At 34.5% G+C, this 12,988-nt stretch overlaps 1 protein-coding gene across 1 annotated transcript in view; it reads right to left on the bottom strand.

Annotated features, from left to right (window-relative positions):
- The window catches only part of LOC118193552 (uncharacterized), a 141,642-nt gene that overhangs the window by 124,100 nt on the left and 4,554 nt on the right, over positions 1-12,988 (bottom strand). The window contains exon 3 of the mRNA XM_085824845.1: positions 3,487-3,645. Within this exon, the coding sequence (XP_085680971.1) occupies positions 3,487-3,645 (159 nt within the window). The remainder of the gene's footprint in view (positions 1-3,486; positions 3,646-12,988) is intronic.

Here is a 12,988-nt window from a genome sequence, read left to right on the forward strand (position 1 = left end):
GTGCATCGCTATGATGGCTTCCGACTACGGACATGAACCAAACGGAATTATATACCAACACGGCGGGGAAGACTCCAAAGTAACAAGGTTGAATATTACATTCTAATAAGAGTTTTTACATATTGATAACTGCAAGGCACTAAGCGTTATTTTGGTTATCTGCTTTAAGTTCTGAATATTTGAAACATAATATTATCCACGGTTGTTTCTGCTTAAGCAGTGTCTTGAGATTTTCTCTATTTTATCAAGGGCTATTCTGTTTTTGAGTGTGTTAGACGTCCACATTGCCCAGGCACAGTCCGCTGGTTTCTTCGAGTGCCAGGTTCTTGTATGTACACAGTGGAAGTAATAATGGTTCGTGTCGCCTTCTCCGCATTCGCAGAAAGGAGTATCCCTAAGTCTGAATCTGTTCAGGTATACTAGGTATTGTTTATCACAATGCGAGAAACATGCATACCTTCATGCAGATTCTTCATTATTTAATATTAACACAGGGGGATAATATTAGGTGGCAACAATTTGAAAACTGATATGCCATTTACAGTGCTTCGATGCAAAACGCAATTTCGAGACTAATATTCCATTCAGGAGTATCGCCCCGTTTGGGCTAACAAAAGATATCAGAGAGTTTTTATACTTATTTATTTTGGAAGGAAAATTTCATTGACAGCAATAAATGAGATCTTAAATCCCTGAGTGGTAAAAAAAAAATCACTCGAAGCCATGGACAAAACATTACAAGACTTACCAGGAAACTCTGAAGTGATGGGAGGAACTCTACTTACTTTCAGGAGATTTTCGACAAACACTTCTAGTTATCCCCCAAATCAATACCAGCAGATGAAATCAATTCATGCTTAAAAAGTATCACATCTCTGGCCACATATTCGAATACTGTGACTAACAAAAAATATGAGAGCTGAACTATTGAAAGATGAAACAGCACATTTTTTTCAAAAACTTTTACAAACAGATGAAGGCACATATCCTACTGGCCAGATGACTGGCCTCATTAAACTCAATGGTGATTTCTGCAACACAGCCACTACTGAAAACAAACTGATTGACCAAATTTATCCAAACATTATTCACAACTACACCACTCCAAAGTGGCTATTTCAAAGGGCAATTTTGGCAACTAAAAATAATACTGTCGATGATATCAACTTTAATATTCAAAAGAAAATTCCCAGTGAAGAGAGAATATACAAATCGATTCGCACGATGGTAAATGTTTAAGATAGTGTTAACTTCCTTACAGAATTTTTAAACTCTTGGGAAGTACCAGGAATGCCATTGAACTACCTTCAACTGAAAATCAGATCCTGATGATACTACTTAAAAATCTCAACTCTGTAATTGAACAAGGTCGGTAGTCAAGCAGCTATTGAATAACATCATTGAAGCCGAACTCATGACTGGAAAGGACACACAGTATTTATCCCCAGAATACCAACGATATCTACTGAACATTATCATTATTATTATTATTTGTGTGCATGTGTGTGTTAACACCATTTTTCTATTTTAAAAGATGTTTAGCACAGGATTTATAACAAACATTAAAGCATTTCTTTTTTAAAAAATACAGACTTTCTTCCCCCCTCAGATTATAAAATACTAAATATGTCCGAGTTGTAAAAATAGAACTGCACTTTTAAAAGGTAGCACATGCACAGATATGCAGGTAGACATAATGGGGGAGTGTCTGAGTAGTATAAAGCATGTTGTCGGTGTAAGATCAGTATTTCTGGCAAAGAGTTTGCATGCCGTATAGCAGTTAAAATCACACCAAGTTGCTGCCTCAGCGAGAAATGGCGAATAATCAATCTGTTAGACGACATCTGGATGCTTTTACCCGAGGTCGAATCATTGGGAAGTTGGAGGAAGGCCGCAGTGTGACAAGTGTGGCTGCAGAGTTCGGAATGCTCACAACATCATTTCACGACTTTGGAGACAATTTCTAACTACAGGAACAGCTATCCGGGGGTTTAGTAGTGGTCGTCCACGAGGAACCACACCTGCAGATGACCGGTATATTGCCTTACAGGCCAGAAGAAACAGGGGGCAGACAGCGGGAGAAATCGCTAGGCACACGGCACAGGCAACTGGACGACCGATATCACGTTTTACCGTGGCTAGAAGACTGTACAGTGGTGGTCTGTTTGCACGACGCCCTGTACGGTATTTCTGGAAATACCTGTACGGCATTTCTGGTGTGTACCTCTAACGCCTGCCCATCGGAGAAGGCATTCTCTGTGGTGCCGGGAACACAGGAATTGGAAAGACAATGAATGGGGACGAGTACTCTTTACAGATGAGAGCAGATTCAGTTTGAGTAGCGATTCTCATCGCATACTCATCTGGAGAGAGTGGGGAAGCCGCAATCATCCCTCGAACATCATTGAAAGGGACAGGTATGGAGGTGGCGGTGTTCTCGTTTAGGGAGGCATCATGCTTGGTAGTCATACAGACCTTCACATCTTCGACGCAGGTTCAGTCAATGGGACCCGTTATTGTAACGAGATTTTTCTTCCATATGTGCGTCTTTTTAGAGGCGCTATGGGTCCGCAGTTCCTTTTCATGGACGACAATGCACCATGTCATCGCACAGTAGATGCCGAACAGCTCTTAGAGAGTGAGGATATTGAATGTATGGATTGGCCGGCACGATCTCCGGATCTCAATCCTATCGAGCATGTATGAGATTTTCTAGGCAGAAGCTTGGCAGCTCGTACCTTACCACCAGTAACGATTCCGGAGCTTCGATTGGCGTTGCAAGACGAATGGGCAGCAATGCCTCAACAATTCATTGACACCCTCATTCTCAGCATGGGCAGACGCTGTGAAACCTGCCTAGCAGTCAGGGGAGATCATATCCTCTATTAAAGACCAGATGTTTCTTGCTGGACACCCATCACAGGGATGTTTTGGCCTTCAGTCGCATTGCGCTCCAGGCTACTTTTTCAATAAAGCTTCTTTTTATCCCTCTGATTTCTCTTTTAGTAAGTGTTGCTTACATTACTCATGTCCTTACGTATTGGGGATTTTACGGTATTAAATGTGTTGATTTGAAAAGCTTTTGTACAAAGTTATATTGAAAAAACCGTCTCGTCCTTAATTTTTGCAAACCAGTGTAGAACCAGAATATCAAGTCCTATTATTATTACTACTATTTTACGTTTGCAAAACAGATAACATTTTACATTACATTAAGTAAACTTTACAGAAAACCTGTAACATTACCTGTAAATGTAGCTAAATTGGTACAACATGTATTTGCAGTTATTATATACAGTTCTAGATATAATTTTTCTGTTTCTCAAAAATAAGCAATATTAATAATGGAAAATAAAAAATATTAAATGGAAATGTACTCTATAAAATACAAAAATTTGCAGCATGGATTACTTTGATCAATATATGAAAAGGTTTGTTTAATTAAATTACTATGCAAAAAGTGAAACAGTATGCACTGACACTTACCTCGCTTTCATCTGTTTCACCCTCTATCAGACCCTCAATTGATGTCTGAGTGAAACAGAGTGTTTCTTGGTAAGATTCAAAATCATGGTTCAGTTTTTCGTACAAAGTAAGAAAATTCTCATCATCAATTTGCAAAAGCTGTTTTACTCTGTCATCAAACTGGAGATAAAGAAGTTCACATTAGCAGCTACACAACTCATTATACACCTTATCAGACAGTTGATAGAATTTGTTAAGCACAGAGATAAATATTTCAATATTTGCATCTTCAGGGGTAAAAAATATTCAATTTAAATTAATCTTTTCATAAGTTCAATAATTATCAACACATATAAAATTAATAATTTTTTCTTTAAATAAACTCACATTTCTGAATATAATCTTAAATTCACTTAACACAACTTACAACAAGTAACTTAGGACTGGCAAATAAACAAAATTTAAAAACAAATTAAGGATAAATGTGTAATGTCCATACACTAACTTTTAAAAAAGAAAAGAAATAAACAAAGTACAGCAACGTATACAATTTTGATTAGGCTATAAGGAATCTCGGTACTTACGTATTAACGCAACCAGGCCAAAATTCGCATAAATTGCCAAATTTGGCGACCCTACTTACGGCAACCCTACATGTTATACATAGTTTTGTAAAAAGAGCATGTGGAGATTCACAAAATTTTCCTGCATTTTCGTGCAAATTTTTGTAATTTATGAGAAAATAGCAGTGTACATGGATAAAGTCAAGAGTGTGCGCAATGCCATTTTTGTGCAATTCTGGGATGTTTTTTTAAGTAAAAATAAGTCGATGTGTACATGGTTATGGCGAATACAGTTTTCAATCAGTGCTAAAAGCAATAGCCAAAAGATTTCCGCCGAAAAAATAACTCTGCAACTTATTCAAATTCGAAACCGGAAGGGTTTAATTGCTATTTTATATTTTAAAACAAAATAATATAAAAAACTGTATTAAAAATTACCTGTAATTAATAAATGTACATTTTCTTTCTATTCACACTTTTTTACTCAAACTTACAAATAGCGCCAACCTGGTTGCGATAATACGTAAGTACCGGAATATCAACAGTTCCGGACATAACATGCTATCAATAATACAAACTTCTTGTTATGACAACACATAATTAAACATGCTTTAAATCTGCTCCCAATTTGTTGAACATAATTTTAATTTTGCATACTTAGAATCACTTTAAATTCTATATGAAATGTTAAAGAAAAAGGTTTCAATGTAAAAAGAAAGGATGCTCAAGAAAAAGGTTTGACTTTTTTATGAATGCTTGCAAAATCAGCAAAAATTACAATAAATGAAAGAAATCATGTGTTTATAATGATCCAGTTTCTACAATACCATATGCTTTTGTCAATTTTAATTAATTGATAAGTAGTTCAAATAATTCAGCCAGTTCCTGAATTACCCAGTAAAATACCAGAGACTATACTCATTCAGAAGTAAAACAATAAAAATCAGCTTTATACTTCTGAATTAGTATTTATTCGGCATGTTATTGTGTCTTAACCAGAGACTATGTTCACTGGTAAATCATGATCCCATATAATTTAAAGGCAATACAGAAAAAAAGCAGAATAAACTCATATTATAACAAATAGAAAAATATCATTAATAATGCTACGGATTTGGTATTTAAATAGCTAATGTTAGTAGAACTATAAATTAAACTGATTTATTCCCCATGCAGTAAAAGAAAGCAAAGCTGGAAAACTAAAAATACAAGAGCGCATGCATTTAATATTTAACAAATAAATATCTCTTTTTGATTTCAAGAAAATTCTCGCTTGCGATTTAAAATCTTATAAAAAGGAGGAAAACCTCCCAATTCAGTAGCAGTTATTTTGTTGTTGTTTTAAGAGTTTGTTTAGAAAACTGCTTGATTGATTGTAGCGAATTCGCGGATTAGCTTTCTTTAGATGTTTTGAATTAACTTCTGTTGAATGTTTTAATAGTTAAAAGATAACTACTGTGAGATATTGTAATACTGAAAGAATATCTGAGGAAATTTACGCATTTTTGTTGTGATAATAATAAATTTTGTCCATTTTTCATCGGACTTGTGCATTCAATTCATAACGAACCTGTACACGCACGCAACAATTTTTGGTGTCAGGAGTGGGGTTTGAATGTCAATTACTAGAGCGATGGAAGAACATTTGAGGCAGCTCATCAGTGCTTTTGCTGTATTCCAAGAAAAGATGGAAGCTGGCCAAGCATCATTTAAAGAGGAAATGAAAGCTTGTCAGGAGAAGATTAAAGCAGGACAAGAAAAGATGAAAAGAGAAATTACCTGCATAATAGAAAATAAATGCCATGGGGCGGAAAAGGATTGACAAGAAACTAAAGTGCAGAACACCCCAGGGTACGGAAATTGACACCATTTCTCAGCAACGACACAGGAAACAAATTAATGACCTTATCGAGGAATGGAGGTTGCCAGATAATGAAAAACCTTGTTTTAAAGCGCTCAAGATTTCTACAGTGTGTGGCAACAGTAACGGCCTGCCCATCAATGGGCATATCGATGGATTTGCTTGCAATATGATCATTGACACAGGAGCTAATGTTACCATCCTTTGGAGGGATTTAGCTCAACAGTTCAAAGACAACAGACAACTTCTTTGGACGCCATCCTGTGTTACCCTTCAGACTGCATCTGGTGATAAGATCCATATAGCTGGAAAGTTAAACGTGAGCATCACGTTTGGAAGTGCCGCCTACCATCACACGGCTTATGTCACGGATATTACAAATCCATGCATACTCGGATTGGATTTTTAAGGAGATACAATTTTTCCTTAGACTTCAAAAATTTCTGCATCTGATGACATGACTATCCATCCTCAGAAGGGACCCTCACCTGGAAATGCTGACACCTTGTCCAAAAGACCCAGCTCAGGAAGCTGCCAAAATCATACTAGGGTCGAAAAGAAACACAAGACTACCTCCTATTCTCCATTCCAGACGCTTTTCGGTCGAGACCTTCGTTTGCCTTGTGACCGCCTGTTTGGTCGCCCTACGGATGCGCCTTCATTGTCTGAGGAATACAGCCAAGATGTCCAGGCCCGGTTTGAAGTGATGCACCATTCTGCATGAAAGTGAGTCAACTTGGCGACGGAAAAAGTGAGGACCCGATGCGACACAAGAGCTACTGGACATCGATTTGATGGAGGAGAGAAGGTGTGTTTGTGGAATCTGACTCGACGAAAAGGACTCTGTCGTAAATTACAGTCACCTTGGGATGGTCTGTACACAGTTCTAAACAGGCTGAATGATGTCATGGTTTGGATTCGTAAGTCATCGAACTCTAAACCTTAAGTTGTTCATTACGACAGGTTAGCTCATTACTATGGCCATTACGTAGTGTATATAGTTGTAAATAGTATTGTAAATAATATTAGACCATGGTCCTGTTTTGTTTCTAAATGTGTATTTGATTTTTATTTAGCATTTGATTTGTATTTGATATGATTAATTGTATTTATTGTTCATTTTTTATTGTGATGTAATGCTTATTATTGCATTTATGCCTTAGTTGCAAGTTTGGTTTCCTGTCCAGGGATTGTACTGTCTGGGACATGCAGTCCTTGGGAGGGGGACAGTGTTTTGGATTTGGTATTTAAATAGCTAATGAACAATAATTTACTTGCACTGTCAGACATTTAATTTAGATAGTCAGCTTCTTTGATTAAATAAATTTGATAATGGAAGAATAAACATTATTAATAAAAGAAAAATTGTTAAAAATAGCATTAGAGAACAATATTCACACTAAAGCTTGACCAATGTTATTAGAGTTTAAACTTGCACAATAGTAAAGAGCATAGTTTTATTTAATGTTAATGGTTTGTAATTGTAAAGTACAGTACAAAGTTCAAAATTTGGACATCCAATATCCAAAATGATCTAAAACCTAAATCTCTGGATCACCAGCAACCTTTTTTTTTTTTTTTTAAGATTTTTGCATAGTAAAACATGTGGAGAGAATTGATTCTTAATTTTCCTTGGGCACGGATGCCAACCTGGTGATCATTATTTATTATCTTTTGTTTCCATCACCTCATGATTATCATCAACATCTTGAGAAACAACCCTTGTGCAACAATGTCTAACCAGTGTTTCTCAACCTTTTTTTGCTATATCCCACCTAATACTGTCAAAAATTCTTATGCTCCTAGCAGTAAAATATTTAAAATGAAACACAATTTAAAAACATTTTTACGTATAATCACTTACATTAATCTTTATTTTGGGGAATAAAAAATGAAATTTCGACTACTTGAAGAAAGTTTGGAAATTTGACTGTCCTTTGTCACCTTAAACTCTCGATGAGTCTATTTTCGAATTGCCCCACCCTTAACAATTGAACTGCCCACCTTTGGGGCATGGGCCCCATGTTAGGAAACACTGGTCTAAACTGTGTTTTAATATTAATAACTGAATATTAAAGTGCATGATAACATTTTATATTGACGATGATTATGGACTTTGCCTGACTGCTACTAAATGTTGAGTGTGTTGAAAGGAGAAATTAAACAAAAATTTCTTTCCATATGCCAAAACTAGATTTTCTAAGTGATACTCATAGATCATAACATTACATTTAGAGCTATTTGAATTGAAAATAACTGATTTTATGGTAGTGTAGTTATTCTTCATTCTACCGCACTCAGCGCAGCGTCCTTTGATCTTTTTTGCAGGTAGTTCCTCATCCCTTTCGGCCGTCCTGTCAGCTTCTGTTGTTACCAGCCTTCTAATAATAGCTTTGGAATGTGACAGGAAAAATGGCATTTTCAGACGATTCTGAAGATTTGGTTTCATCAAAGATGTAGCTAGAGTTTTCAAAAAATATCTTCTAAACTTGATGGTTGCATCAGGTTTGGAAAAGTTCAAGAGCACTTGCGAATTTATGCCCACTACGTTTGGCAATGCAAAAAATATTGCCATTGTCCACCTCTTGGTTTTTTGGGCGACAGCGAAATTACAACAAAGTTGGTCTACGGTATTAACTACGCCTTTACATTTGTTATAATCCAAGATTATTTGAGGTTTATTCATTTCCTGGTCAATTTTGTCATCATCGTGTAAAGTACTGAGCAGTATTACACACTTATTTTTTTCCCGTTGCATATGAAACAATTGTCATATCCTTTTGAAAACCAAACAGTGAACTGCCGACTTCTCTCGTTTTTGATGGATGGAATTCATTTGGAATTTCCTATTTTTTTTTTTTTTTTTTTTTTTTTTTTTTCCAGCATGCCCACAAGTGTTATACCTTTGGTAAAAAGATATTGAGCTAGAGGGTAGCTTGTATATCAATTATCGGTCATCAGGTTATGGTTGGAACCTTCGTAGGCACCAATTAGCCTTTTGACAATGTCAATACTTTAATTAGAAGCCTCGTAAGGTCCTAGGGGTTGATTGCCACAGAAAATTTCAAGCTTCAATGTGTAAATGTAAAACGTTCGTGAGTCAACAACTGCAAAAATTTTCAGACCATACTTTGCGGGCTTGCTGGGGATGAATTGAATGAAAGAGCATCTCCCACGGAAGGTTTCCAACTTCTCGTCGATTGTGAGTTTGTCATCTGGTATAAAAGTTTTGACAGTTCTGATTGAAAGATTCAAAAAATTCTCTTAGTGCAGCAAGCTTATCTGTTTTACTTCGCACATCCCTTGTGCTTTTATCATCGAATATAATAGCAACGCACAGGTTTCTAAATCGCTTGACACCCATGACTCCTTGCAAAATTTCAATTTCAGTACCGTCTTTTGCCCATGCTTCCTCCAAATTGAGTTTTGACATTTTTTTAACTCTAATAAGAATAAAATTCCTAAAAAGACCAAAATTTCTGCTCTATTAGTATCATACATGCTTCTCTTTAAGATGTTTTGGAGATCATCTGCAGTCCTGTTACATTTGAGATAAATATTTTGTATATTGTATTTGTATATTGTACGACAGCATCGATCATATTTGTATTTATGATTTTCTGGAAAGCAAAAAGCTCATCATTTATATCGTCACAAGTTTTGGCACTTGGGCATATTTTTTTCATCAAATGTTTTCGAGGCGTTCTGGCGAATTTGCTCTTGAGGGGAACTTTATACCACTTAAAAGCTTCCTTTTCTTCTTTCAGAAACTTTCCCCCAACTTTCTTCTTTTTGTAAATTGTTTTTACAAAGAAGTCCTCATATTTTAAATCACTCATGTCACTTTCAATATCACTAAAATCGTCATTTGTTGAGGAAACATCATTTGAGGAAGGAAAATGAGGATGTTTAGAAACATTTCCCTCAATTTCTGAGTCACTTTCATGATCAGAATGTTCGATGACTTCTGATCCATCGACATCAGATGCATTATCCAAATTGTCGGAGTCTTCATCAACCGAGACTTCTTCTAAAACGCGCAAATAATCTTCCGGAGGTACAATATTCTTTCTGTGCATACTTGGAGGGGCGGCGTACTGCATTCGCCTACGCGACATGTTCACAATAACAACTGCTTTCGGAAGGAAGGCGAAAACCAGACTGACCGGAAATACCAGGTGCATTGCACTCATGCAATGTTTCTAGGAGGGTAGAGGAAGGGAGGAAGCTCAGGAAGAGGTTGTCTAAAAATTACAGATCAAAAGATGGCATTGGCGTACTCTGTACGCCAGCTCCTCCATTGCAGGGTTAATAAAAGAAAACAGCATAAGGAACGCAAATATAATGAAATGAAAGATAGAAGAACGCAAGCCCGAGCTTAATAAATTGCAAATAAAAGTAGCTATTTCTGGTGCTAGTCATGATTCCATACTTACACTATAAAGGACTCTTATATGACCCTATCCAAGACGACTCCTATTTAAGCTAACAGCATTGAATACAGAAAGCAACATGTTTAAAGTCCATAATTCATTTTACAGTTAGAGTAGATTGAAGGGTGGGTGCTACTTTGGTAGACGGTTGCATGGATTTTTGGCGATTTACATTGGCACAGTTTTTACGGTCATTAGCCATCTTGAAAAATGCTGTTTTTTCATATTTTACGCATATAGTAAAGTATTCGAAACTTTAAAAAAAGAAATATCGTTAAAAATAATGGATTAATTTTTTGTTGAAAACGTTGTTTGTTAAGATGGCTGGCAAATGTAAATAAATACATTTACTAAGAGTATAAAATGCTAAAGTAAGGTTAAATTATTACTTTCATATAATAGTATAAAAACATTGCGCCAACATTTAATTGGATTAAAATATTACTTAAATTGAATATCGAAGTAAAAACATCATACTAATGTTTAAAAGAATTAAAATATTACTTAAATTCAAGGTACTTTTCCGTTTCGCCGGCGCAAATCTCGCCAAGCAGACTTTATTGGCGTCAACATACAGTATACACATAAAAAATATTTAAAAAAAAATGTCAGTTTTAAGAATTCTTTTTTTAAAGGCATAAACATTTTAATATCGCTTTAAATTTTATAAAAAACCGATAAATAAAGACAATAAATTTGTAAAAACACATTAATTTAAGAATTTACTACGCTTTCATGGTTCATATCACGTGACCCGAAGCGATCTCTTCTCACGTAAACTACTCTCTACAAAAATCTAATGCTCTCAGTAATTATCTACATTAATTTCAAGTTAAATCTTAATTTGGAACACAAGTTTAAATGCAAGAAATATTTCAATTGGTACGAATAGCTTACTCAGAAATTATGTAAAACTGCAGTACTTTACTTCGCTAATGCATTCTCATTAGAATTGATGAATTTAACTCTTGACTTTACCTTTTCTATATTTTCGGCTTCGGGTAAGCGCTGTGATTGCATCCTAATTGACTTAATTACCGAAAATGGCCTTGGACATAAAACCGAACTATCTGATAAAAATTCTATGTAATTATATGTCAGTATTGAAAGAAACAATCAACCTGATAAGAAAAAGCTGCGACTTGTTTTGAAAATGAGGCGTAAAAGGTTACCAGCGAGAATATTCCGTTTGGCATCGGTTGCACCATTATTAGCGACTTTATCGCTTGCGCCGGTAAAACGGAAAAGTACCAAATTCAAATACTTTAAAATAAGTTTTATAGGATTTAATTATTTAACATTAAAACATATGTGGCAATAAACATCTCAGAAATTTTTGAAAACATTGTATTAATTTTTTAATAAAAATTGAAGTATACAATTATAAAGTAAATGAAGAAAGTTATGTACTTACATATTTTTTTTTTTAAATTTATTTATTTATTTATTTTACCTGTTGTATATTGATAAGTATCACAAAAAAAAAAAAAAAAAAAAAAAAAAAAAGATCTTTATTTGTGATCTACATCTCTCGCACTTCATCGAAGAAGCAATTAGCAAGGTTTCCTCCAATAATTTAAAATAAATTTCATCTGACGCTTGTAACAATTTATAAATAAATCTTTGATTAGAAAAGCCATGTTGGCCAAAATAAGGTCTCAAAGGGCAATTTCTTTATTCCAATACCAATAATTTTTGGTAATTACCAATAACAACATTCATCTTTGAAACGGACATATCCATTCCATTTGAAATCTGAGGAATTCGAAGAGATGAATAATAAAATTTTAAAATGGCATGGTAATTCAAAAATATTCAGTAACTAATCAGGGAGCTGATTACATCATGCATAGAATTAAAATTATTTATATAATCATTCATAATATAATTTTTTTAAAAAATGCAAAATTAAATTGTATTTTAATATTTAACAGCCATAAATAATGTTTAACACATTAGATTAAATTTATAGATATAATTAAAACCAATTACTTTTTAAGTAAGATGATGTCATTGATTACATCATTCACAACATAAAATTATATAAAATATCATAAACAACAAAATTTTGATTTGAAATAAAAATGCAAAATTAAATTGATGTTTAATCTTTGGATTATGGTAACTTGGCGATTTTTTGATGAAAATTTGGCGACCAACCCTGCTACAGCAACCTGCTAGTTTTTATTTGGATGCCATTTTGTTTTCAGGAAGTAAAGGCCTTTTTTTTTTTTTTTTTTTTACTCAACATTTTTTTCGGTACTTACGTATTATCGCAACCAGGTTGGCGCGATTTGTAAGTTTGAGTAAAAAAGTATGAATAGAAAGAAAATATACATTTATTAATTACAGATAATTTTTAATACAGATTTTTATATTATTTTGTTTTAAAATATAAAATAGCAATTAAACCCTTCCGGTTTCGAATTTCAATAAGTTGCAGAATTATTTTTTCGGCGGAAATCTTTTGGCTATTGCTTTTAGCACTGATTGAAAACAGTATTCGCCATAACCATGTACACGTCGACTTATTTTAACTTAAAAAAAATCCCAGAATTGCACAAAAATGGCATTGCGCACACTCTTCACTTTATCCATCCACACTGCTATTTTCTCATAAATTATAAAAATTTGCACGAAAATGCAGGAAAATTTTTGTGAATCTC

The sequence above is a fragment of the Stegodyphus dumicola genome, chromosome 10, assembly GCF_044657685.1.
Source record: "Stegodyphus dumicola isolate Sdum_Otavi_A_Nest chromosome 10, ASM4465768v1".
Classification (NCBI taxonomy): Eukaryota; Metazoa; Arthropoda; class Arachnida; order Araneae; family Eresidae; genus Stegodyphus; species Stegodyphus dumicola.